This window comes from Chaetura pelagica, unplaced genomic scaffold (genome assembly GCF_000747805.2).
Source record: "Chaetura pelagica isolate M959 unplaced genomic scaffold, ChaPel_1.0 scaffold598, whole genome shotgun sequence".
NCBI classification, from domain to species: domain Eukaryota; kingdom Metazoa; phylum Chordata; class Aves; order Apodiformes; family Apodidae; genus Chaetura; species Chaetura pelagica.
In genome coordinates this window covers 154,444-181,828 of record NW_009954119.1, presented here as the reverse complement: position 1 = coordinate 181,828, position 27,385 = coordinate 154,444, and the positions used below count along the sequence as shown (strand labels likewise).

Here is a 27,385-nt window from a genome sequence, read left to right as displayed (position 1 = left end):
GGAATGCATTGTAAGTGTTACTATCTTTTGAAAGCATCATGTTTATTTTCAAGTACTTGTAGAAGTGACTTAAAAGTCTGAACCACCAAATGTCTTTCATGTAATCAGAAGGAAAAAAAACAATGGCAAAACTCAAGCTGATTAGAACTGGAACTCAATTTTATTGCAACATATAATCTAATGTAATCTGATAACACAGTAAGCCTGCTATCAGATAAAATTTACTCTTATTTGCATACGTCTGTCTAGTTATCTATTCCTAGGCAGCTGCTCTAATGAAATTGAAAATCCCAGTTATCTATCACTGATGTACTCAAGTTGTCCTCTTTAAGGGACTAGTCTGATGCACAGGTATGTGAATGTGTAAGAACACGTTCAGATGATGTACATGAAAAACAGGGACTCAGCCTGTACAGGAAGTTATGATTTGAAGTCCAGGAATGTAAAGAAGGAACTAAAGACACCAGTATATGTCCTAGTTTTCATATCATATGTCATGCTTATGGTGGAAAGAGTCACAGTAAGTAAAAAAACCATCTCAGATTATGTGTACCTATACTGATTAGTAGGGAGGCTTACTGTGGTGAGAAGTTAGGAGTTATTGCACTGCAATGACATGGAGGATCTTCCTGAATAATGAATTTGATTAAGACAATGAAACGACTGCCAGCAAAAGTAAAGAGGAATACTGTGAAGTCACAGGAGATCCTGAAAGAACTTTCATCTTAAAAAAATAATAATAAAAATTGAATATGGGGGGGCGGAATTTTAGTAAATAAAGTTTTCTGAAACCTTTGTGCATTTCGTAGTTTTGACTCTACAACATTTTGTGCATAAATCTTTGTCTCCATGATCTTGCACTCCCAGGGTCCTGAGTTACTCTGGTTGTGTTTGCTATAGATAGTTTCTTATTGCTAACAGATAAGTTTGCCATGGAAACCAGAATACAAAGAGTAACCTGGTGTGCCTGGGAAACAGGCAGCAAACCAGTCTATTGGTTTATGACACAAGTTAGTGATTTTTTTCAAAAGTGTGCAAGATACTACTTTAAGTTTAGAGTCCCTCTGTTCTCATAAAATTCCTAGTGATATAATTGTGTAGAGGGTTGAATATTAATAGACATTAGAAATATGCAAAATTCAATACAGAATGCTGGATGTAAAACAAATATCCAGAAAACCTTGCCATTTGTCTTGTTCTATTTAATTTCAGTTGCAAGCTAATTAAAAAAATAAAGTAACTGTTGAAAAAGAACAGAACATAGGTAATTCTGAAAAAGTTTACCTATGCTACTGTTTTATTGCTGGCTTTTGTTTGTTTTGTTTTGTTTTTTAATTAAAAGTCACACCATGTATCATAACAAGGGGAATTGTATATACATATTTTAACCAAGAATCTTGGGACAATTTATAGCTTCCATAGAAGACGATAATGAGTATTGCATTGGCTAGGTCGTTAGGTTATAGACCCTACCAGTAACTTAATTTGTCATATTCTTCATTTAAGCCACGTAGTCATCAAATAGTGACATTTACCATCCCTAGTTACACCCAGAGCACTTAATATAGTGATGAGGGAACGCCCGTCTAGGAGTGAATTCACCAAACGAGGCAAATAGATAATGCTTGTGAAGAAGGTCTGGCTTATATCTCAAGTTTCAAAGAAGTTGGGTAACAGTTCTCCACTTCCTTGTAGGATTAGACTTGAACTCTTCTCCAAGATCTTACATGCAAGAAGTGTTTGTAGCCTTAAAAATGAGTCAGCTGATAGGTCACTTAAATGTGATGCACAATTTGCATAAGATGAGCAAAGCAGTTAGTAGTGCTTTACTGATTTAATTGTACTTTTAGAGCCTGTAGAATTTCATTACAATTGCCTAACATTACAGTTTCCTGTTGAATCCAACTTATTCTGAGAAATAAGTCTTCAGATGCCTAAAACAATGTGTCAAGTACTTTCTGTTTAATATAAAAGATGCGATAGAACTCGATCCAAAGTATACCCAGTAATCAGTCTGTGTATTTCTCTGTAGTCAAAAAACTTGTTTGTTTGTTTGTTTGTTTGGGGTTGGTTGGTTGGTTGGTTGGTTGGTTGGTTGGTTGGTTGGTTGGTTGTTTTTTTCTCCCCTCTGCAGAAAAGTTCAAAAGGTGGCCCTGGAGTACAGACATACCCTAACTTTGATCCATCAGCTGATGTTGTTGCTTTGGACAGAGCTATTACTGTAAAAGGTAAGAGGAAAAAAAAAATTAAACTGCTACATTAGGACTCTTCTTTAGGAAATTTTGAGAATAACACTGAATAAAATATCAGAGTGAGAGGCAATGCCAATCAGGAGAGGTTCCTCTGTTTTTAAAAGCTTGGCAATACATTAAATTATGCCACTTGGTAAAACATTTCTACTCTTTGATGTCCTGATGTTGTATTACAATTTCAGATCTTAATACTACATTAAAATATATGAATATATTGAAGAAAAAAAATTGTAACAATTTAATTTCTAGGGAATAAAAATATACTATAACACAACATGATAGTACTTTTTAAAATTTGATTTCTATAAAATCCCTGCAAGAAGCAGTGAATATGCTGATAATGTCGTATATGCTTCTGTTGCACTTTTTTTCTTTTAAAGAAAATTACACTTGAAGCCTTTTTCAGTTTTACTTACTGAGATTAAGTGAGTATGCCATCAATGTTTTTTGTTTTGTTTAAGTTATTCTGTAATGTAAGATCTGCACTCAAAACACTTTAGGACTTTCTATATTAAATTGTAGAAACAGGTTTCTGTGTACTATGGACATTTATTTATTGATATTCTTCACTAAATCACTAATTGAAAGTCAGTAAATGATTATGGTTTTTCCTTTGTTTAAACTTAAGTGTGTCAACAAATCAAAATGTGATGTAAAGCACTGGAGACTGGTAAAATATTTCCAATATATTAGACATGTTGTTTGGTGACTCATAGGTGTGGATGAAGGCACGATCATTGACATCTTGACTAAAAGAACAAATGCTCAACGTCAGCAGATCAAAGCTGCCTATCAGCAGGCCAAAGGAAAGGTAAAGTATATTCAAGCCAAGCTTAAATTTATACCAAGAGTATCAATAGTGCTTATGGCTCAGATGGTACATACAGCTTTGGCTTCATAGAGCAAAAGGTTATGGTCTTCTACCTTCTGTAGCTTGTGAAAATCATGACAGAATGATTATAACCTGCAACTATATTGCCCAAGCTGGGCCTTTGAATGCAGCAGCCACTCATTTGAAATAGAAAGAAAAAAATTTAAGTTCTTTCCTTCCATCTTTTTTTATTATCTTAGGGATCCTTTAAATCATTATATTGCTGTGAGACGCAGAGATTTCACTACCATCTGTGAGACAGTCTGATGAAAGTGAAAGTAGAAGGGAGGGGGTTGGAGATATCTCTTTGAATACTTAAGTCCAGATAGAATATTAAATAGGATAGGAAAATTGTAGGACCAAAATGCTGTTCTACATGTATATCAACACTGGTATAGAGATGGGTATACAGGAGACAGTGTTCTTGTACCTCTGAGTGGTAAGACTGCTAGTCCCTAGAAATGAGAAGCTTGAAAATTGCTGCATGTTTCTGGAAAATGTTTGCTCTATAACAGTTTTTCTACAATTGAACTTGTAATTCTAAATTGAAAGTACAGTTGGCATACCACAGTTACAGAGTGTTTGCTCAGATTCCTTTGAATTTTTTGGTTTTTAACTCTTAGTTGCAACGTTTAAGAGCCAACTTTGAAAACAAGTCTACTCTCTCACTTTAGCCTACCTTTCCTGTTTCTGTTCAGGAAACTGACTTGTGGTTTTCAAAGCTCTCCCCCCCCCAATAGGAAACTTCAGCCTTGCTATGACATTTTTTAAGGACCTAAATTAAAATATAACTTCAAAAACACAGGGAGACCAATGCTGTTAGATAATTAGGTACTCTGATTCCTGGAGCACTATCAAAAGCAGAACAGAAATAACTGTGGACATAATGCTTACTTCTTAAATAATCTTGTTTGTGTAGGTAACCTGACAAAGCAAGTTGACCTCACAGCAACAGCCTTGACACACATTTGGTGCAGAAGAGTGCTGTAACTTTTAATGTGATAGAATAGAGTATTGAGCATATCCAGATAGAAGTCAGAATAAATGCGATCATTTTTTTTTGGTAACTTAAATTTAGGTCTAATTTAGAGTATATCATAAAACATAATTCAGGACTTGTAGTTTTGTGTAGGGTGATATTACAGTATGTCAGCAGAGTTTCCACTGCAAAATATGCATGCAACAAATTAATAAATTAAAATGTTATCCAGATAAGCAACAGAGTCATAATCATAACAGCAATAATAGTACTACTTTCTTTTAAAAAACAAGCATCCTATTTTACGTCTTCTTCTGATGCTCTAATTGGGTGAAATACGACTAAACCTCAAAGTGTGAAAGCACTCTGGTATACTTACTGAAAAACTCTGATATTTTGAGAAACATAGAAGTGACAAATAAGAGGTTTCAAATAGGCCTTCATAATTATTTCTAGTAGCTAAAAGAATGATGTAAACTAAGATTCATCAGAGATCAGACAAATTTTGGATGGTAGCTGTGCAGCAGCTTTTTACTATTCACTAGCTTAGTGTGTTTCTTACTTTTTCTGTTACAGACTCTGGAAGAAGCCCTGAAAAAAGTTCTAAAAAGCCACGTGGAAGATGTGGTTGTGGCTCTGCTCAAAACTCCAGCTCAATTTGATGCTGAAGAACTAAGAGCCTCTATGAAAGTAAGGCAAAGGCCTCTGAGAAAACTTTCTCAAAGAAAAATAATTGTCAGGACCTGGGAGTGACAAAGGACTTGGATTTCAAAGCTTGTGTGTTGTCTTCATTTTAATTCCACTGTTAAATAAATCTATACTGGTAATCCAAGCTCTGAGAGCAAGATCTGGCAACCTCCACTGAGCTTCAGATTTGGAGGAGATGGGCTGCAAGCTCTCACTCCCATAGTGAGAATTAACTCTTTCTGCCTTCTGAAGGCTGCTTGCTGATGTAGTGGTAGAAAGGCATGGTGTTTACATAAGAGAAAAGAAAAAGGAGAGGAGGTATTTTTCTTCATAAATTTTACAGTATCTCTTTTTTTAGCACTGCTTTGTCCTTTTATTACTTCTTTTGGGTACTGGTGATATTAGATGTGATAAAAAAATACTTCTAAAAGAGGTGAAATAACTCTATTATGTAGAACGCAATGTTCTTAATTTTTCTTCTCCCACATAGGGCCTTCAAAGCCAAGTCTATGATTTTAATGTTATTTCTCATCCTTTAAAAGTTTGTTGTAAGAAGTAACATTTCTAAAAATTCAATTCTCTGTATATCAGGGGCTTGGAACTGATGAAGCTACCTTAATTGAGATTCTGGTCTCAAGAAACAACAGAGAGATCAGAGAAGCCAGCAGATACTACAAGGAAGGTAATTCAGAGCAGGAAAGATGTATTAATGGTACAGCTCTATAGCAGACACATTGCAGTCACAGCCCCACTTTTTTTATATGAGAAGCTGAGGTGACATTATAGCAGACAAGTTAAGCTTCACATAAGATTGAAGGAGTTGCAGAAGAGGCAGATCATACTGACTTCTTCTGGCCTGTGTGGATCCTCATACAGAAGGAAAAGGCACATCACTGCCAGAACTGCAGATGTCTTATGGAATGGGCCATGCATTTAAATGCTTTCCAGGATGAAAGCAAAACCCAGATGCTTTTCTTTTGTAACTAAACCTTGCCTGGCACCTTAAGATCTTACCAGGCTTGAAAAAAAAGTGTATTGATTTAGCAACACTTATAACATGAGCCGTAAACAGTGAGCTAAAGGGGGACAATCTTTGAAGAGATAACTATAATGTAATGTAGTTTCTCTCATGGGTAGAGATTACTGCACTCAGTCAGTGTTGTCTAATGGTATCATGTTTTCTGAGATTATGGGCTAACTTTTTAAAGAGATTTTCATTCAAATAGTCTGAGTTAGAAGCCCAAATTAATAGTGTGAGTTTTTTTCCATTCTGATAAGAATCAGAAATGAGAACAAAAGACACACAGCTTAGAAAAAGTTTCAAGCTTTTTTTTCCTAATGTGCTTCACAAGTGTCAAAGACAATGCCAAGGCCATCCACAAGACCCTAAAGAAGGAGTTTCTTCAGCTGATTTTGGCTTTACCCTGCAATTTCACAGCATATCTCAGGGATTAAAGGACATAACACAGATACACCCCTTCTCTTGAAGCTAATTGAGAGAAAATAAGAAACTTGCATTTCTAGTGTGCATATTTAAGTGGAAAATTAAGAAAAGGCTAAAAAAAGAATTAAATCAGAATGCTTTGGGTTAGAAGGGACCTTTAAAGAGCATCTAGTCAACTTGGTTGATAACTTTAGAACAAACTACAAATCCATTTTATTTCAGTGCTGAAGAGAGATCTGGCACAAGACATCATCTCTGACACATCTGGAGATTTTCAAAAGGCTTTGCTTGCTCTAGCCAAGGTATGCTGTGCTTAAACATTTTGAGTGATGTTTCCTGTATTAAAAAATTAATGTTGTCAAGACAATTTTAGAGAAAGGCATGCAATAAGCAAGGCTTTAGCTACTATTTTTTTCTTTGCACTCGTTTTATTTACATATCTTCCACCGTATGAAATAGTTCTTAAACAAGCCAGACTAGAGAAGTGATTGTTCCCCTGTATTCGACACTGGTGAGGCCACAGCTCGAGCACCGTGTTCAGTTCTCGGCCCCTCACTACAAAAAAAGGATGTCAGGTTGCTGGAGTGTGTCCAGAGGACAGCTACCAAGCTGGTGAAGGGTCTGGAGAGTAAGTCCTATGAGGAGAGGCTGAGGAAACTAGGTTTGTTTACTTTGAGGAAGAGGAGGCTGAGGGGAGACCTCATTGCTCTCTACAAGAACCTGAAAGGAGGTTGTAAGGAGGTGGGAGTTGGCCTCCTCTCAAGTGAATAATGACAGAATGAGAGGAAATGGCCTGAAGTTGCACCAGGAGACGTTTAGACTGGATATTAGAAGGAATTTCTTTACTGAAAGAGTGGTTGGACAGTGGAACAGGCTGCTCAGGAAGGTGGTGGAGTCACCATCCCTGGAAGTGCTTAAAATAAATATAGATGTGGTACTTAGGAATGTTATTTACATGCATAATGGGTAGATTAGATTGTGGTTGGTGAATTTAAGTTATGGTTGGACTTGATGATCTTTGTGTTCTTTCCCAGCCAGGATGATTCTGTGAGATTTACTCTCTAAATGCGTTTTAAAAAACAGTGATATTTACTATTGTTTATTGGTTTTGTTTTATGATGTTGGTTTCTTTTTGTGTGCTAGCTATCTGTAAACAGCTGAAAAAACAAAAGGAATCATTTTGTGTCAACTGACTAGGAATAGAAAAAGGATAAATACTTACAGTTAAAGAAACAAAGGTTTAGGCTTGCTGTTATATTTGTAGTAGCTAGATAATGGGACAAGGGCAGGGCGTTAACATGTGGGCAGAATATTTTGTGAATTCATGATCAAAACCAGATGAGTTTAAACACTGGAGTTGCCCATTAGAAAGACCCTTTTAAAATGCATACACATTTGATTCAATGATTATTGAATACATGTATAGGAAGCTTTACATGGTTGTGGGATTATTTTTTAATACATTCCTGAGCATAATTTTAATTTTCAGTTTTTGGTTTCAAACCAACTTGAAAAGAGTCTATTGAATGGTCATCAGGAAGAAAATCACAGTTTTCAACTGTAACATTACATAAAGAAACAATACTATGTGGATTTTAATGTAGGACTTCAGAAAAAAAGTTGCTGATCTCATTGATTAACAAATACAACAGCTTTATTCACAGAATGATTGATCTAACTGTATCTATCTGTAATTATGTATTAAGTTATGTATGAGAATGGTAGGGCAGAACTTTAAAATACTGAGTTTTGGTGAACTGAATTCTTGTGAGGAACACTGAAATGCTCTTTATTAATTTATGTAGGCTGATCGATCTGAAGATTTTCAGGTGAATGATGAGCTTGCTGACAACGATGCCAGGGTAAGATTATAATTACAGAAGCAGAGCTTCTTCATCCAATTACTTGAGATCACAAACTCTGGCTGCAAATGTTCTACTTGAATCTTGTACATTACAGACCTAACAGAGATCTATATGTTATATAGGGATCTTTCCTGAGGGGCTAGTATTTTACAAAGTTCCTGTAAGCTTTGCTGTCTGAAGGAAATTAAATCTTCACTCATACCTAGCTTCAGAAACATTCAGAAACACAATCTGCCTTCTGTTTATCGCTCGGTTCTTGAACTGAGAGACAGGGTGTACTTAGGTATGGACAATCAGCTACCATACCTTGATGAATGTAAACTCTGCAGTATGTTAGCAATACCTAATGCTTTACAGTGGTGAACCTTTCAAGTTTATTGGGTGAACCTTTCAGTCATAATCTGACTAATTCTGAAACAAGAAAGTAGTCTTAGTTTTTGTTATTTCTTCCACCAGTAGTGTGACTATTTTTCTTAAAATCTTGGTAATGTTAGCAGTCCTTCACTAGTTTTCACCTGTAAAATTTCAAGTTTCAAGTTCGATATAGACTGACTTGATTTTTTTTTTTTTAAATCCAGCCAAGAAAAGGCCTGTTACCAATACTGCTTTTATTCCTGCTACATAATGAGTTTAGTTTTGTCATCAGCCTTAGATATGAAAGGACAGTGAATTAATACTCTGTCTAAGCTCAAAAGTTCCAGTCTATTTCTCTTGGTGCAGGGATGGTGTTCTTAGAACTTCTTAGTTTCTGTATGAAGGTCTTTAATTACTACTTCTAGAGAGATTTGAGAGGGTGAGAAAAATGAAGGAGACTAATTTGGTTCTTCCTTTCTATTAAAGTCACTCCCGGAAAGACAAGAAAGACTTGATCCATAGACTTCTCTTTCACATTTGTCCAGTTAATATCAGAAATTAATTTGTTTGACTGAAGAAAGGTTGCTGGTCTCCCATGAAGTCTCTAAGTATATAATGATATATGAAAAATGCCTTCATTCAAAGGTGTAATATACTCAGTGGGGTGAGATGATGATTGTAAAATGTCTGAAAATGTGCTTTTTATGCTGCTCAAAAGAGATTTCACCGAAGAAAAAATAATTATAAAAAAAATCAGTAAAAAGAAAATTTGCCTTATCCTGCCCCAAATCAGGACAAGCTGCATAGTGTTCTCTAGGTACTATTATGACATCAGTGAAGTATGAAGTATTACTAGATAGAACTGTAGTTAGTTTGAAATTGTGTAGTTTTGTTATGGATTGTGTCAAGGGCTAGAGTTCCTTACTGACTAGCAATGGCCAACCTTTGGTTGGTAGCCTCAGAGGTACAGTATTTGTGATTGGGTTTTACTAAACTGATGCTGACTTTACTACTTTATTTTCATTATGACAGGCCTTGTATGAAGCAGGAGAGAAAAGGAAAGGAACAGATATTAATGTGTTTGTTACTGTTCTTACTGCTAGAAGCTATCCACATCTCCGAAGGGGTAGGTTGGGTGAAACTTTGTGCTTCACAGGATTTGTATTTTGAACATGGCCTGCTCATGAACTCAGAGAGAGAAATATTATCAAGACATGACTGACTGCTACAAAGGTCTTTATAATTGAACAGATGCTTGCTGACTAAGGGTACCGTTGGCAGCCTGGGTGTTATTCCATATGGGTGATGAGCAGTATTATTTAGCTTATTGTTGAAACTGTTATCACAAAGTCTCACACAGCCAGTGATCACAAGGTCAATGGATCAGCGTGGCAGGTGCTCTGAATGCTCCCCAATATGGACTTGTTCCTCAGCCAGTTTGCCCTGGGTAGAGAGATAGAACCTAATATCAGAAGCTCTAGTGGAGTCACTGGACTAGCTCTGTCTCTACCAATGTCAACACAAACCCTGCCATCCTAATGGAGTCTCAGTCCTTATTCTGACTCCACCAGTCCATGCAATAACACTGCTCATTACAAAGTGCTGGCTGACGAAAATGAGAAAATTACCTACAATTTGTGTGCACTGCTGCAGTAGTGAGGGCAGAATAAGGCAGAGGCAATGCATGGAAAATACTGTATTTTCATCACCGTTCACTGCGTTTTCCTCCCTGGTTTAGTCTTTCAGAAGTATACCAAATACAGCAAGCATGACATGAACAAAGTACTGGATTTGGAGCTGAAAGGTGATATTGAGAATTGCCTGACTGCCCTTGGTAAGTAGTCCTGCAGATTGTAACCCAGTATATGTACTGACCATACGAAAACTTACATTTATTTCTATCATAATGGCTCTGATAACCCATTGGGGTCTTACCTTGCTTCGCTGAGAAACTTGCTAAATAATAATTTGGAAAATGTAGGTTGAATATAGTGATTTGAATTATTTAAAGTCAGTTAAAGATGATGAATGAATAGCAGTACCTCTCCTGTTACGTCGAAAGATCTTCTAAGGAGAATAGATGTGTCATCAACATAGGAAGATAGTTACAGAAAGCCGATGTGCCAGAAAGGGCTGTCAGAACAGGGACAATATCCAGTAGTTTTGAACCTGTCTTCAAAATCACTGAACCCAAGCCCACTCTTATCTACATTTGTTTTTTTCAAAGACGTTTTTTAATGAATTATTATTAAAACCAAGAAATTACGTCTTACAAAGTTTGAGATAAAAATGTGTATTTAAGACATTTAATATTAGTGTTCCTCATGACAAAAAAGCCTCACTGAAATCCCTCTATATCCCTGGACCGGGAGTGGAATTACAAGTGAAGTGTCATCTTATTCTCAGCTTTTGTATCAGTTAAGCATACCTGGGATAAAAGAATTTGTCCCATCACATCTCTCTTAATATCAGGAGTGGAAGACAAGTACTTAGTATCAATCAGTTTAGAAAACATCAGATCATAATCTTCAGCTCTGCTATGGAAGACAAATACTTTCACATTTTTCTTCTTGGGAACTGCAATGTCTTTCTTAATTTTGTGGCAGTAAACTTAGGGAGTGCAGTCTAGTAACTGTTCTCCCCTGACTGAATTGTTTTCTAAATAGACAGATGAAAGGAATTGCTACTTCTCCCATGTTTTGAAGAGAGGTAACGAAGAAGTACATAAATAGGATATGCTGGTAGGAACATTAAGTCTGCTTTTGCAGTGGGTTTTTTTCCAAACTTTTGCCTCTTTTTACTTGTTACATATGTAACACATATGACCTTATCTCATTGTTTCATTGCAGTGAAGTGTGCCACAAGCAAGCCAGCTTTCTTTGCTGAAAAACTCCACTTGGCCATGAAGGTAACCTACAGAAATAGCTTCTCCTTCTAAACATGGAGTGCTTTGTAGGCTGAAAAATAACAAGCTAGTTAGAGCTCTCTAAGCCCTTTGTGTGATTAAAGAAGACTGCAGAAGGAAATTCAGTGTATTTCTCACCTTCTGTTCTTTCCTGCAAAACCTCTGAGTGTTCTTCTAGAGAAGGAACTCTCTATTGCTATCATGTGTTCAGGAAGACATCTGTCCATCTGTACATACCTCTTTTACTCTAGTTGTGACAGAAACTGAACTGGAACTTCTCTTCTTTTGAAATTGCATCAATTTTAGTTAAAACTAAATAGGAAAGAAATTCTAAATCTGGACAAGAACTTTGTAGAGCCTAATCTTTGACAAGTTGTCTGTGGTCCTGGCAAATTTGGAACCTGTGTTGAGTGAAGAGGCTAGAGATCCTGAAACAGTCTACTATGTAGGTGTTTTATTACCTCCTATGACTTGGTTGGGACTAGTATGGGAAATCTTGAGTGAGTCGTTATGAAAATACAGTTCATTGCACTCTTAAAAAACATTTTAAAAAGACATTGACGTCTAGGTTGTCTCTGGTGTATAGCAACCACAGTGAAGGACGTGCCTCTCTTTGGAAACTCCTAAAAGAAATTTGTAAAAATAAAGCAGGGGTGGAGGCAGCCTGTCAGAAGTTAATTGTGTTTGTAAGGAACAGAAGGGAGAGATACATGAGTGGTGTTAAAGCAATAGGATGTGGGCTCTGCAAACTCACAAATAAATCTAGTGGACACAGCCCCATGATTTAAGATGCTTCAATGACAATAGTAGCCTTTTTCTTTATTTTTTTCCTTTTTCTGTTAACAGGGCTTGGGGACACGACACAAAGACCTCATCAGAATCATGGTTTCACGCCATGAAGTGGATATGAATGAGATCAAAGGCTATTACAAGAGACTGTATGGCATCTCTCTCCGTCAAGCCATTATGGTAGGTTTTTTTCTCAGTGATGTATGAAATCCAAAACAACTGAATGATTTTGAGAATTCACTGGTTTTTTTTTCTCCTCCTTAGTCAGCAGTTTATCCTGAGTAACTCATTGTAGCTGATCAACTCATATTCCCATGCTGATAGAAATAATTAAATTTTCTGCGGCAATGTTACTGTGACAAAAGCTATAACAGTTTGTCAGTAATGCTACATGTCTCAGGATAGCATCTGACAGTAGAAGCCAAGAGTTGAATGGAGACTTCAATATCCCACAAGCTCCTGTGCTTGGGCAGGCATAAGGTATAGTGGCAGGAGTGGAGATGATAGCATGGATTTCACTGATGTGAGATATTTCATGCAACTGGCTATTGTTTTTTTCACACCAGAAGTACTCCTGCAAATACCTGGTTAATTTTACATTTATTTGGCTTGCTTTCCAGGTGACTTAAGTGAAGTACCTTATTAAAGGTAACAGACTACCTGGTGTCTTTTCCAGAAAATTTAAATCGGTGAGGGACTTAAAGAAAGCTGAACTTGCAAAATAGCTTTGTGGAGGCTAGTAGACACTACACACAAACACGCATGCACGTGCACACACACGCACAGACACACAGACACACACACACACGCACAAAGCATCTGGATTGGAATAGAGACATACTCCCTACATGTATCCAAATGCCTTTTTGACCTTTATTAGTGTCTGCTACTTTTTCAGCTAGGTGCCAAAGATAACTTTTTTTCTTCTCTCATGACTGTGTGTGGTCTGTCATTTGGTGTGTAATTACATGACCTCATTGTGTTCCAAAGTGGTGATTGCATCCAAATAGCATGAGGCATCGCTTGGCTGCAGTCAGCAATTTGTGTATTTGGAAAGCAGACTAACATTTGAGAAAATTCAGTGTGCAATAATTACAATGCATACTTACTGCATGTTACCACTTTTCCCCAAGCTAGATAAAGAGTCCTATGGTGAATCAAATTATCACTGTACTGTTTGCCTCTCTTTGAGATAATCTGAGATACAATGTGTACAGTGTAGCATTAGTCATCACTGGTGAAGGAAAATATTTTCACTTTGTCTGGAGAGGAAAAACTTTAGCTCCTAGTTGGATAGAAATCTTCTTTACTTCTTTATTTGTGCCATGAAACCTCCCAGGACATTTACTGGCTTCATCTACCTCTGCTTCACTCTGGAAATGCATGTGTTTATTTCTAGGTCGTACAAGTAACTTCAGTGACAGTACTTGGTGCAAGCTCAGTCTCTGCTTAACACATACATGTTAGCAAGGGATCAATTTATTTAGATGAAGGATTGATGTATATTGAATGGTTACTGAAATTTCTTTTTGCCCAAGACTATTACTCTAACAATGTGTTTTTTGTACTCAAATTGGCAGGATGAACTGAAAGGGGATTATGAAAACATCCTTGTGGCTTTATGTGGAAGTGATAACTAAGTTTCATGTTCCTGCAATGCACTCAAGCCCTGTTGCTGAAAGTCTTTGTGTTTGCCTCAGCTGTCTACATGAAATACAGGCTTTACACAGTGAGGTTTATCTGGAATGGTACTTAGTCTGTATGTGTGCTGTTCAAAAACCTGTCACCTGGAATGTATTTTTTCAGTGTCTTTAATCTGAATGGCATTAGTATGTCTTGTTGCCATTATTAATCCAAAGTCAAAGAATGCCTCCAAATTTCTATTTCCTTGATTAATCCTGAAAAACATGAAGTTTTCATATAAGCAAAGCAAATAAACTAACAAAAAATAAAAAAAGAACTTGTGTGGAATTTTATATGTCCCATTTTGCTTTTCTGAATTTATTTTCAAGTCTGCATACAGTGCATAAGTGACATAATAGTAATCATAATAATAAAAAAGAATGTAGCATTATCACACAGTGCAGTTGAGCCTATACGTTTCCATTTCACTTTCGCTACTTCAACTATTTTCCAATAACTATACTTCCCACTCTACTATAGTTTCCTTATTGTCCTAATAGGGTAAGTAGAAGAGATTCAGACCAAAGAAGTTTATGGCATATAGTCATGGTAGCTGTCAATTAAAACAGAACTACAAACAAACAAGCAGACATATGCATAGACATCCTGTGCTGAGAGTTCTGTTTGGTCAAATTATAAGCTTCAGAGTAAACAAAACCAAACCACCGTTTATGTTTTGAGTGTGGCACTAGCAAAAGATGCATTTTCTTAAGAGACTCGTGAAGACAATGCAATTCCTCAATCCTTTAGTCCATATAATAATGAGTTGGAAATGTTGATTATGACAGCAAAAGTTGATTGGAAGGAAACTGTAGCTTTGCTTGATTTGAAATGGAGATCATACCTTGATTCTTTACCAGGACCCCCTTACTTCCTTTCTCACTAAAGAAAATGTGTAGAAGGGAATGATTAACTGCAACTCTAGTTTCCTTTTGAACTGGTGGTGATAATAGTGTCTGTTTTGATTATGTGCATATAAATATATATTTGCACACTTATATATACATATAATGCATATATGCTTTGCTAACCTCTTTAGCATGGTTAACAACCTATTAAAAGTGAAAAAAACATCAGTGGATGTATTTTGAGATACTACCTGTGTTGCTGACCAGATCCTGTGAGAAACAAAAAAAAAACAACAACAGAGCAAATGTATACTCAGCAGATGGGTCATAACTACTTAACTCGTAGCTGGTAGATTATTAGTCCTAATTGTGAAACTCTTGTTTCAACATTTCAGTCATTGGGAAATCAAGAGCAGCTGTAGCTATGCAAAGGGAAAGAATCTGATTTCATCAGCTTAGGAAATGTTTTTCTAGAGGCACGTTCAACATAAAAGCAAAAAGATGCAAAAAAACCAGCACAAATAAGGCAGTTTTTTCTATGCAAATTAATGAGAACATCGACAGAGGAATGTAAGTGAAGTCTGAGTATAAATCACTTCAGTCAAAATGTTGTTAAGAGAAAACAAATAAACAGAAAACAAATAAACAAAGGTCATTTAGATCTTGTTTGCTCTTATTTTTCTGCCTGTTAAAGGACAAAATGTCACATAAAACCAGGGTAAATTAATTTGAAATGTTAAGTCCTTGAGGACTGCTTCTCCCTTGTGCTGAGCTTCAAGCCTTCAATGAGTCCACAGATTTCTACCGAGGAAGGATGTTTGCAGATTTCTTGCAATTTTTGGAATGTTTATTCTAATTAAAATTAGATGTTAGGCACCATTACAAGGAAAAATAAGGTGGGGAAAATAAAAAACTATTTTCAAGTCCTTCTAAACTTATCTCAAAACCACTCAGTACTCACTCTAGCTGTCTGGAAGAAGAGTTGCTCAGACATAGTGTGCTGGAAATTTCACCACCATTTTAGTGAAACGGTATGAATTTTATAACACCTCTTCTGAGGTGAGGAAAGTAGTTTGTAACAGCCTGCAAAAACAGAAAAGCCTTTAATCAAGTGTGAACAGGGGACAGAAGGAAAGTAGCCTGTCATCTTTTGAAGACAGTCAGATGCAGTCTTTTTGGGAAGAATATAGATTTGAATTGCAGGAGGGCAGGACATTTTTACATTCGGCTAAGACTTCTGAGGAATAGTAGCCCACATACTTAATGGGGAATAGCCATGCAGCCATTTGAAGCTTATGAAGGGCAGATGAGGAATGAAATCAAGAGGAAAGGAAATGTCAGTAAATATGTTGCAAAAGGGCTATAGTTAAATATGTTAGAAGGCTTCCTCACTTGGATGTAAGTTGATGGGACTAAGGAGTCACAAAAAAAAGCAACAAGAGGTTTGAAATATGATTTATTTATTTTTTTTTCATCATTGTACACTTGTAGCCTATAAGCAAGAAAGTACTATGAGGACAAATCTTCAAAGCAACCCTGTAAATCAAAGAAGCAGCCTTCATCTTCAGGTATGCAACTGGAAAAAACTTTCTTGAGGGATGCTGATTTTTTAATTATTTAGAAAGTATCAGAGCACGATTCCTTTAAAATAGCACTCATCTTTCACTACTGTTTGATAAAGTGCTCTGGAAATATTTAATTTATCACATTTTGCTTATTTTTACTTTCTGAGCAGCCATCTCCTGCACCAGTTGACAAGTTCTCTCATTTCTCTTTCATTGTGAATGCTCTTCTGGACATTTTGTCTTTGCCCCAGCAAATCAAATGATAAATTTGCAGGAGGAAACAAAAATGCAACTGAAGTCTCATAACCGTGTTATCCAAAATTTGAGCTCTGATGCCACCTCGTGACTAAGATGAGAACAAGGAACCATATTAGAGCAGAAATTCAGTCACAAACATGGGAAGTTCTTATCTGGGCACAATTTTCCAGGCTATCAGAACGATGAGAATTGTGACAGTTCAGTTTATTATGGGAAGTGTGTTGTGGTTTTGTTGTTGGTGTTGTTTTTCTTTTTTCTTTTTATTATTCTCCAGTGTCTTTTTTGAGCCCTGTTTTCAGAAGGAAAGAGCAGAGGAAAATCTAACTAGGACCAGCATGATGCATTCTTAAGAGGAGATACAAGGAGATATTTCTCGGAGCACTGTTAAAGACACTTACTGAATATATATTTATTTTTATATATATGTGTGTGTGTGTGTATGTATATATATATAGTGGTTTGTTTATATATAAACCAGAACACTCAACCCCCTCCCAACATATCTACGTGTGCTTATACAAAACCATACACTTGAAAGTGATACTCACTTACACGGCAGCCTGTCTCTGTCTTTTGTGGGATACTCAGGCCCTGAGCAGAGGTAGTTTTTAGACTGTTGTTAAGATTTGGACATACAAGGATGAACTTTAAAGAGATACCATAACAGAAGGTGCTTTGACAAGGTGATACAGCTAAGCAGACCTAGTGTTTACCTAGCAAAAAGATAAAAATATATCAATGTTATTTTGGGAATTAAGCTACTTTTGTGTCTCCATTCTGGAGGTGACTTGTGCAGAATGTTTCCAGTTGGGTTTTTTTTTTGCATTTATTACATCCTTCTTTTTCTAAAAATCATTGGAATAGTGTATACCACTTTGAAAATCTGCCCTTTGATTTTTCAATCTCTTGGTTTCCAGTCTATTGAAGTACTTCCTTCATTCAGCTGGACCAAGTACAGAAAACTAAACAAACTGCTTGTAAGGAATTTGGGTATTATAAAAGTGAAGAAAACTTATCATAGCTGGAGAAAGTCACCATCACTGTATCTAGTATTGTTTTCTATGCTATTATTCATGCGTCAGTGGTTCAGGATGCTTCTGGATTTGTCTGAATAAAGAAAGGTAGAAATTACATCTTGCACGTTCTTTGATTGTACTATGCAGAGGCTTTCATTAAATTGTTCACGGAGTTACTAAAAGAGGTTTTCTAAGCAGTTGGGGTTAATTAGAGCTGTCTTATATGCATTTTCATTATTCTAACATAAATAATCTGGATCTGCAATTAAATTCACTATGCATCTTTCAAACTCTCCTTAAACCTTCCTTCCTATTGACATTAAATAATTGTGTGTCATTATCAAAAAGAGCCATTTGAGTCTTACAAACAGATGGTGAATGTAAAGTGGTGAATGAACAGCAAACGTGGACCTCTTACAGCACAGTTTTATAGAACTTGAAATTAGACACTTTGTTTTTGTTCCATCACTTCTTACCATACTCTGACCTGTGCTAGAACTTGGCTAGGAAGATTCTCACAAATTTCTTACAGGCTTCTTGAAAGACTACGCCAGATGTAAAGAATTCAGTTTGAATTGTGATGATTCCTTTGCTATTTTTGCATTTTTACAGGAAAACACTCTTTGTGCAATGATACATATTTAATTATAGAATGATTAGGTGATTTTTATTTGATTTTTTCTAGTTCTTTCACATTTCAAGTAGTATGAAGTTATTGGCAAATACATACTTTTGATTTATGAATTGATAATTTTATTTCCATACTTTATTTTCCAGATAATAATTGGACATGAATAAATTGCATACATTGTTTATTATTTCTGAAAAAATCTATTATGTGCTTCTGAAAAGACTGGGGGAAAGTTGTGTGGAGTATTTGCTGCATTTTCCGAAATTGTCAGTATGTGGCGTTATTGGGAATGTATCGAGTTTGTCTCTATTTAATTGATGTGAATGCTTCTGGAATTTCCAAAAAAACCCATGACAGGTGGTCTTACAGAAAAAAAGGAGTTGCAAACAATGGAAACAATGGTCTAGATAGGTGTTTTCCCATTTATCAAATGCAGACAAAAACATCTGGAAAATTATTTGAATTTGCTTAGTCATACTTAACAAAATGTAAATCCTGGACTTTGGAATTGATACTTTTAAGTGCATTTCCTCTTTATATGTGTTTAGCCTATCAATAAGGAAAACACATAAATACAGTATATGAAACAAATACACAACTCAAAACTGAGAATAATGGCGACCTGATCTGCATAGATTAATTTGCACAAAATGAAAGAAAAGTGAAGTCACTTCAGTGATGTATCAGTGCTGTTAATTACATAACTTTACATTAGAAAATATTTTTAACTTTTCCATTAATGCAGAATACAAAATGCTCCCTTAAAATATGGCTTGACTGTAGGAGAATTTGTACTGCTTGTAGACACTAGATGTAGCTGTTGACACTTGCAGGAGAAAGGCACTTTTTTTATTTTCTAAGTTATTTTTTTCCCCTCCAGAAATAAAGTATTTTGTTGGGTTTTGTGTGTGGTAGTTTGGATTTATTTTTCTTTAAACAAATTTTCATATTGTGACTTTGTGTAAAATATTATGAGTATCTTTCACAGTCCCTGGATTTGTCAGTCCCTTTTTCATTACATATGATTCAAAAAGTTGAAGTATGAACATTAAACATTACATGCATTTTTATGAATGAATTATAAAGTAATGATGTTTGAAAATAAATTAGGATATATATGCTTCCAGCAATCAGCCTGACATTGCAGCTAGAGCGGTGCAGTACTGATTTCATTTGCAACATCAGTGCATTTTACATAGCTAGGATATAGCAGTAATCGGATCAGCTGCAGTTGCCAAAATACCAGACGGACCCCTAAAAATAGAAATCCTAAAGTAATCTCTCTAGATTATTGATTTCACTAACCACTTGGCAATATATGAGGGAATGCTTGCAGAACGGAATTAAAATATTTAATGACATTTTCTTTTCAGTGGCATCTAGAAAACTTCCATATTCTGTTCTAGTATTTTTATTGCAAAAGCATTTCTAAGGATGCTGATTCGTGTACTGCTTTTTAAGTGTTGGGGTTTTTTTTCAGCTTCCATTAATGTAGTAATATTCAGAACGGTATTGACAGTGCCCATCTGTAATGATTTATTGAAATAGTCAAATTAAGAAAATACAAGGCAGAAATGTTCATTTGTTTATCAGTAAAAACAAGGTATAAGCATATGCATATACAAAACTCCTATTAGCATTTTCCTTTGCAGTGTTTAAGAGAGGTATGTTTGCAGGCATGTGTATTTGTATTTGGGTGCTTTTCTAATGTATAATTGTAGAATGTACTTTTAGGGAGAAAGGATGAAGATGGCGGTGGACAATGTCATGCATTTTCCTGATTTTCATGTTTCATTCATGCCCTGTGAAAGAACAAGAGTCTGATGGTGCTTTTTCTTCCTAGTGTATAAATGCAAACAAATAGTTAATATAAAATAAATTGTAGTTATAGGAAAGTGTTCATGACTGACTATTGACAACCACATGTACCAGTATGTCTCTGAATGTTATATTACTGGGAAAAATATACTAAGCTTTGGGTTCAGTTAATTGTTAGTGAAAGTGTTTTGTTTGTTACTAACATCACTTGTCTTATACATAAAAACTCTTGGTAGGAGAATAGCGTATACACTCCTATGTGAATGAAAATAACAACCCTGCAGAAACAAATAATATCTCACTAAAAGTACCATCCACTCCCTTGTGCACTTGTCCTTTGAGCCCACGTCTTGTTCTTATTTGTGTTTCTGACACTTTGTGTAGTTTTGAGTGGAATTGCTGTGGTATAAATACAACCGTATCAGCATTTGTAGATCTGTATGTGAAACTCTGACTCCATGGTGCCCAGCTGATTTGCATAGAACCACTGTTCAGACAGCACGTTCAGATATGCTTTCAAAGCATGTCAAACACATGGTCCAGGAAGCATTGCAGTAGATCATCAGTATCTACTGATCTACTGATCAGTATCTACTAAGAACTAGTCTAATGGTGAGACTGATGGCGTGTATAGTGATAGTGTATAAGTATTTCAAGAAAATCAGAGTTTGGCTCCAAGAGCTTTGCCATGAGAAACTCCAGAATTCAAAGTAAAATTCATTCCTGAGGCATTAAGTTAATGATGAATTACACTGTTTTCTTAAACATTTTTCTTGCTCAGTCAGAGGAAAATCACTCCAACTATCAAACCAGGAGAAAACCCGCAGCAATTTTACCCTTTCCAAAGTTTTTCTGTTTTATTTTATCTTCTCCTCAAGTTGGATCACCAGATCTTTTCACCCCTTTTTCTGCTTGCTAGTTTCACTCCTAGACTCCTTTTTCCATATATGTAGTCCCTTGCTGCTGCTGACTTCAATGCAGTTTTGCCCTCACTATGCCAGCCTCACATAATAGATTGTCCCTCTCCTCTCCTCTCCTCTCCTCTCCTCTCCTCTCCTCTCCTCTCCCCTCCTCTCCTCTCCTCTTGTTATTAAACAGAGAATGCTACATTTAAATTACTACTTGTAAGAATACATATATAAGAATTTTCAGTTTAGAAGTTACATTTTAGGTTTGAGGTAATGAGAAAGCAAAGGCTTTTATAAATCTTCCATGGCCCTATGCTAACTTGGAGATCCAACAAGCATCAAGTACAGTAGATGGAGTACACAGCTGATACCTAACTTACATTCAATATAATGGACATGTTTCAATTTATTGGTTAGAGATCAGATCAGGTCTTTTAGGAAGGAGAGGGTATCCTCCCCTCCCCTCTCTACTCCACTCCACTCCACTCCACTCCACTCCTCTCGTCTCGTCTCTTCTCCCCTCCTCTGTCCCCTCCTCTGTCCCCTCCCCTCCCCTCCTCTAATATTCTCCAACACAGGTGCAGGACCTTGCACTTGGCCTTGTTGAACTTCATGCAGTTTTCATGATCCCATGTCTCAAGCCTCTTGTGGCCCCTCTGGATGGCCTCCCTTCCTTCCAATATGTTGACTTCACCACAGTTTGGTGTTGTCAGCAAACTTACTGAGGCTGCACTCAGTCCCACTGTCTGTGTCACTGACAAAGATGACTACTGACCCTTGGGGAAGAGCGCTCATCACTAGTTTCCAACTGGACATCAAGCCATTGATCACAACTCTTTCAGTGTGACCATGCAGCCCAGAATCCCCATAGACTTATATTATGCATACAATTTGGACTAAAATCCAAAATTTTGCTGAACTGAGTTAAATTCTGTACAATTCTTATTTGTCAAACACAGATCTATTAGATTTGTCTGGATGCATTCTGAGATTTATGTATGCCACAAATATGTGGGTTTTTTCCTTTTCAGACAAAGAAATGAGCTGTTTCTCAGGTTTTTACCAGTCAAGAATTCTCCTTATGCACGCTCTTAAAGGAAACAATTAAGCTAGCAAAGCTGCTACCCTGGAGGTGCAAAGCTGGTTTGTTGTATCTAATTGGCAATTGTATGAAGTGGAGATCAAATGGTGGCAGTATAAGAGAAACAAATATTTCTGCACCACTGATTTACTGAGAATCAAAGTCTTGTTCAAATCAGGTGTATTTTCACTCAATATATTACTATTTATGTATATTTTTTGTGTTCTTTATCATATTCATTGTCCTGTACATGGAAAATATGAAATTACATTAGGATGTATGGAAAACTAATGTGTTAAATCCTGGTTCCTGGTGGTTTGTTTGTTTGATTTTTTGTTTGTTTTGTTGGTTGGGTTTTTTTAAAGAAATATAACTTGGCATTACATAGGAACCTATTTTTATATTTCTCAGTATTTCGACATGTTTAGGGGATTCCACCCCTATCTACCTTATCTTTTACTTGTATTAAAAGGGTTAGAGGGCTACTAAACTCCTGTAATAAGATGGTAACTCATCATATGATTTTCACAACTAAAATAGGATAGCTGCCATTGAAAAGCCTGGGCTTTAAAGGCAGGAACTGCATTACAAAATTTGTACAAAAAGAGAGAGAGCACAAGAAATACCTCAGAAACATCTTTAAAGTAAAAGTTTTGAAGAGGAGTAGGAAAAATAGTAGTTTACTTCTGTTAGCCACACTGTACCTCATGTGTCCTTCTTAACAGGGGTCTGCTTTCCTTGAGCTGTGAACTCCCCGCTGCACCTTCTAAAGGTACAACAAACCAATTTTATTATTTATGTTTATGGTACAGAGGGTCATGAAAACAAGCACTCTGTGTGCATATTTTTTTTTGTATAATCAACAGGAAGATTTGAAGTCTAGGGTGCCTGATTTGCACATTTTCATCAGAGACTTGGAAATGCAATTAAAACAAACCACTACAGTTTAAAAGCTCCTGCAATGATTCAGTCATTTGATATAAAAAAGGAAATAAAATGAGACCCCAAAACTGATATCATCCATTCTACACTAAATGAACTTTTATTTTAACCAACACCATCCAAATTTTCTTTTCCTTGAAGTATCTGCATTATGGACTCTGAAATGCTTTATCAGATATTTTAAAGATTATTCTGAAACTGATTTTCTTGCTGCTGCACAAAGGTGCTCACTTGGAAAAGAAATGTTATTACTAGCACTCTTGATTTGTTTAACCTGTCTGCTCTCACTCTGACTAAAGATGTCTGTAACCCTTTTAGCCTGCTGTCTACGGTTACAATGCATTAGTCGATCCACTTCAAAACATGCGTTGCACTGTATACAAGGTGTACACACCTTGAAACAGGGAAAATCTGTTCTTTAAACGAATTACTAAACAGCAGAGAATGTGACTGAAGGCATACTCTGCCTCTTGCTATTTTTCTGGTCCATGGAGAGAAGTAGGTAACCCTTTCCTTCATGGCACCTGCAGAAGTACATTAGGATTCCTGGATGCATGTATAGCATTTGTTTCAGAGTTTTGGACTGTTGTTGAAAATAAGTAGGATGTGGATAGTGTGATATTCTCTTTACAGCTGCCATGGCTTAATAGTAGGGCAGCTGCATCCAGCATTAGAGCCTTCAGTAGCGTTTTGAGGATATGTAGAGAGTACCAAAGTGATTTGGTCTAGAAGTTACATGTACCTAACCCACTGTGTTGAGCCTGACCCGTGTCAGATACAGATCAATATAAATGCATTCAATCAAGAGAACCAAATTGAAAAATGAGAATAGTCCAAGTTCAAAAAGCAATCCTAAATTACAAAACTAGGCTGACCCTTTCAGTAAGAGAGACAGGAGCTATAATCACAAATGCCCTGTTGCTACTTACAATCCTTTTGGAAAGACCTGATCTTCAGGTCGGTAAAGACTCTGGAAATTTTTTAATGCCTTACAAGAAAAAAAATAAGTTAACAAGAGCACCAGGCTGTTTGCATGCAGCATGGACTCAGCAGCCCAGATACATGTACTCTGTGTACATCCCTATGACAAGAAGGTTGTGGTGTTTTAGGTAAAATAAAAAATATTTGTTTATTTATATGTGATGTTTCAGAAATACTATTATTCTTTGACAGAACTGAAAATATCACATTCTGCTAAATTAGTATTACCAAAAATAAGGTTTTGCAGTACAGTTTACATGGTTCCTACATTGAAATAAGCAAATCCAATAAACATGCTGAAAGATGAGCACAGCTACATGGTGTCAAGATGTCTTAATAACATTTCTAAGCATGTACTTACATGCAGTAGCTATCTCAATGACTCTACACTACAGATTACATCCCTTAAATGACCATTAATCAGGGAGAAAATGTCACAAAAGTACATCTGAAAGAGCACATTTAGTCAAACTTCTTTAGAGGTCTCCAGCAGACAGGTCTTGTCAGTCAATTGGCTCCCATTGGAATCATAGAATCATAGAACTATTCAGGTTGGAAAAGACCCTTGGGATCACTGAGTCCAACCATCATTCCTACTCTACAAAGTTCTCCCCTAAACCAGATCCACCAACACCACATCCAAACGAACTCTAAACACATCCAGGGATGGTGACTCAACCACCTCCCTGGGCAGCCTATTCCAGTGTCTAACCTCTCTTTCTGTGGAATTTTTTTTCCTTATGTCCAGTCTAAACCTCCCCTGTTGCAGCTTGAAGCCATTCCCTCTGGTTCTGTTGCTAATTCCCTGTGAAAAGAGACCAGCACCAACCTCTCTACAATGACCTTTCAAGTAGTTGTAGAGACTGATGAGGTCTCCCCTCAGCCTCCTCTTTCTCAAACTCAACATTCTCAGCTCTTTCAAGCATTCTGCATCTATTCTCTAGGGTCTTCACCAGCTTCATTGCCCTCCTCTGTACTAGCTCCAGCACCTTGATATCTTTCTTGAATTGACATGCTGAAAACTGATGCAATACTCCAGGTGTAGCCTCACCAGTGCTGAGTACAGGGGAAAATCACTTTTCTAGTCTTGCTGGCCACAATATTGCTGATACAATCCAGGACACTGTTGGCCTTCTTGGCCACCTGGTCACACTGCTGGCTCATATTCAGTTGTTTGTCAATTAGAATCCCCAGGTCCTTTTTGAACTGACAGCTTTCCAGCCACACTTCCCCAGGCCTATAGCGTTGCCTGGGGTTGTTCTGGCTCAAGTGCAGGACCCAACACTTGCTCATTAACATGAGCCCAATGATCTAATCTATCCAAGTCTCTCTGTAGAGCCTCCCTATCCTCATGCAGATCAACACTCCTCCCTAACTTGGTGTCATCTGCAAACTTACTGATAATAAATTCTATGTCCTTATCAAGATCATCAATAAGGATGTTAAACAGAAATGATCCCAACACTGAGCCCTGAGGAACACCACTTGTGATCAGTCTCAGCTGGATTTGACTCCATTGACCACCACTCTTTGACTTCATAGTAACTATTTTAAAAGATCTCTCAGTTTTAATGATTAAGATTAGCATGTTGCTTGCTGTGTGGTGTAAAAAGTGTGCTTTCATCCTACCAGAAATGTTCATGAAAGCTTGAGAACACACTCAAATGCAGAAAACCGAAGAGTGACATCACATGCTGTTTAGTACTGCTAAGGGCTGATGCTAAAGTCAATTGCCACAGGTAAGCACAGCTGCTGAGAAGAGGCCAGAACAGCCATTGATATGTTTTTTACCTTTTAGTTTTTCAAACACATTTCTACCTTCACTGACAGTTTTGGAGTATATGCTGAAGCCATTTGAAGCTATTTCCAAGGTAGGGGCTGTGTCTTCACTCTTGTTTCTGGACTCATGGGAAATCCTCCTTGAATCCTTCTTGCACTCTGACAGTGCCCAGTCTTTACTTTGGAATACACACTCCTTTCAGGGAATTGTCTTCTAGAAATCGCATCAGAGTGAAAGAGCTAATTTTAATTTGCACACATACACTCCAGAGACAACAGCTGTCTAATAATTTTTTTAATAGAGCTGTATATTTTAGTGTTGAAGAAATATGACTACTCCCATAACTCATTTGGCAGGTCCTAATGAATAGGAAAGATTCTTCAAATTAAGTTTAATTTAACTCTGCCCCTCTAACTAAGAACCTTAGCTCTACGGTCTTTTAGCAACAGAAACAACAAATGAACAAAAACACGATACGGAATATTGTTACTAATGAAATGCATCTGATGTGATTTGATTTCTTTTTTCAGAAAAACATAAAATAAATTAAAATTACCCAATGGAGAAAAGAACCACCAGAAGGCATCTCTGTCATTTTCCAACTTTCTTCAATTCCTGAAGGCAAGTTTTAGGCAAATGGTTACTAGTAAAACCATAGGAAATACGTAGCTAACATTACTACTGCCCTTACGAGAACGATACACTGCATATACAAACAAGCAAACAAACAAATAAATAAATGTAGTGTGCTACGTATTGCTAAACAAACACATGCTCCTTCAAGTTAAAGGATATTTAATGATTGACCATCCACTGGAAGGAAAATTAAAACCAAATACTTAACTCAGAGTTTTTGAAACTTCTCAAATTCCAAATGCCCTTTCAAGATAGCTGCTTTCCCTAATCCATAAGGACAATGTATTTGCAGTGTATATGTACTAGAGAAACCTCCGTTGTGATGTCTGCAGAGGTAAAATAGCCAGACCTGTTTTTAAAGCTGAAACTCCCTGTTCTGTTCCCACTTCTTCTGAGCTCACTAGCATCAACAGAATTGTGTTTGTATAATTCTGCTGTTACTAAAAAGGCACTAGACCCGGAGTATATGCTGAAGCCATTTGAAGCTATTTCCAAGGTAGGGGCTGTGTCTTCACTCTTGTTTCTGGACTCATGGGAAATCCTCCTTGAATCCTTCTTGCACTCTGACAGTGCCCAGTCTTTACTTTGGAATACACACTCCTTTCAGGGAATTGTCTTCTAGAAATCGCATCAGAGTGAAAGAGCTAATTTTAATTTGCACACATACACTCCAGAGACAACAGCTGTCTAATAATTTTTTTAATAGAGCTGTATATTTTAGTGTTGAAGAAATATGACTACTCCCATAACTCATTTGGCAGGTCCTAATGAATAGGAAAGATTCTTCAAATTAAGTTTAATTTAACTCTGCCCCTCTAACTAAGAACCTTAGCTCTACGGTCTTTTAGCAACAGAAACAACAAATGAACAAAAACACGATACGGAATATTGTTACTAATGAAATGCATCTGATGTGATTTGATTTCTTTTTTCAGAAAAACATAAAATAAATTAAAATTACCCAATGGAGAAAAGAACCACCAGAAGGCATCTCTGTCATTTTCCAACTTTCTTCAATTCCTGAAGGCAAGTTTTAGGCAAATGGTTACTAGTAAAACCATAGGAAATACGTAGCTAACATTACTACTGCCC

At 36.6% G+C, this 27,385-nt stretch overlaps 1 protein-coding gene across 1 annotated transcript in view; it reads left to right on the top strand.

Annotated features, from left to right (window-relative positions):
- The window catches only part of ANXA1 (annexin A1), a 14,377-nt gene extending 591 nt beyond the window's left edge, over window positions 1-13,786 (top strand). The window contains exons 2-12 of the mRNA XM_010002625.1: window positions 2,120-2,228; window positions 2,969-3,063; window positions 4,679-4,792; window positions 5,381-5,471; window positions 6,456-6,535; window positions 8,039-8,095; window positions 9,485-9,578; window positions 10,191-10,286; window positions 11,302-11,360; window positions 12,204-12,326; window positions 13,727-13,786. Of these exons, the coding sequence (XP_010000927.1) occupies window positions 2,120-2,228; window positions 2,969-3,063; window positions 4,679-4,792; window positions 5,381-5,471; window positions 6,456-6,535; window positions 8,039-8,095; window positions 9,485-9,578; window positions 10,191-10,286; window positions 11,302-11,360; window positions 12,204-12,326; window positions 13,727-13,786 (978 nt within the window). The remainder of the gene's footprint in view (window positions 1-2,119; window positions 2,229-2,968; window positions 3,064-4,678; window positions 4,793-5,380; window positions 5,472-6,455; window positions 6,536-8,038; window positions 8,096-9,484; window positions 9,579-10,190; window positions 10,287-11,301; window positions 11,361-12,203; window positions 12,327-13,726) is intronic.
- The last annotated feature ends 13,599 nt before the right edge of the window (window positions 13,787-27,385 follow it).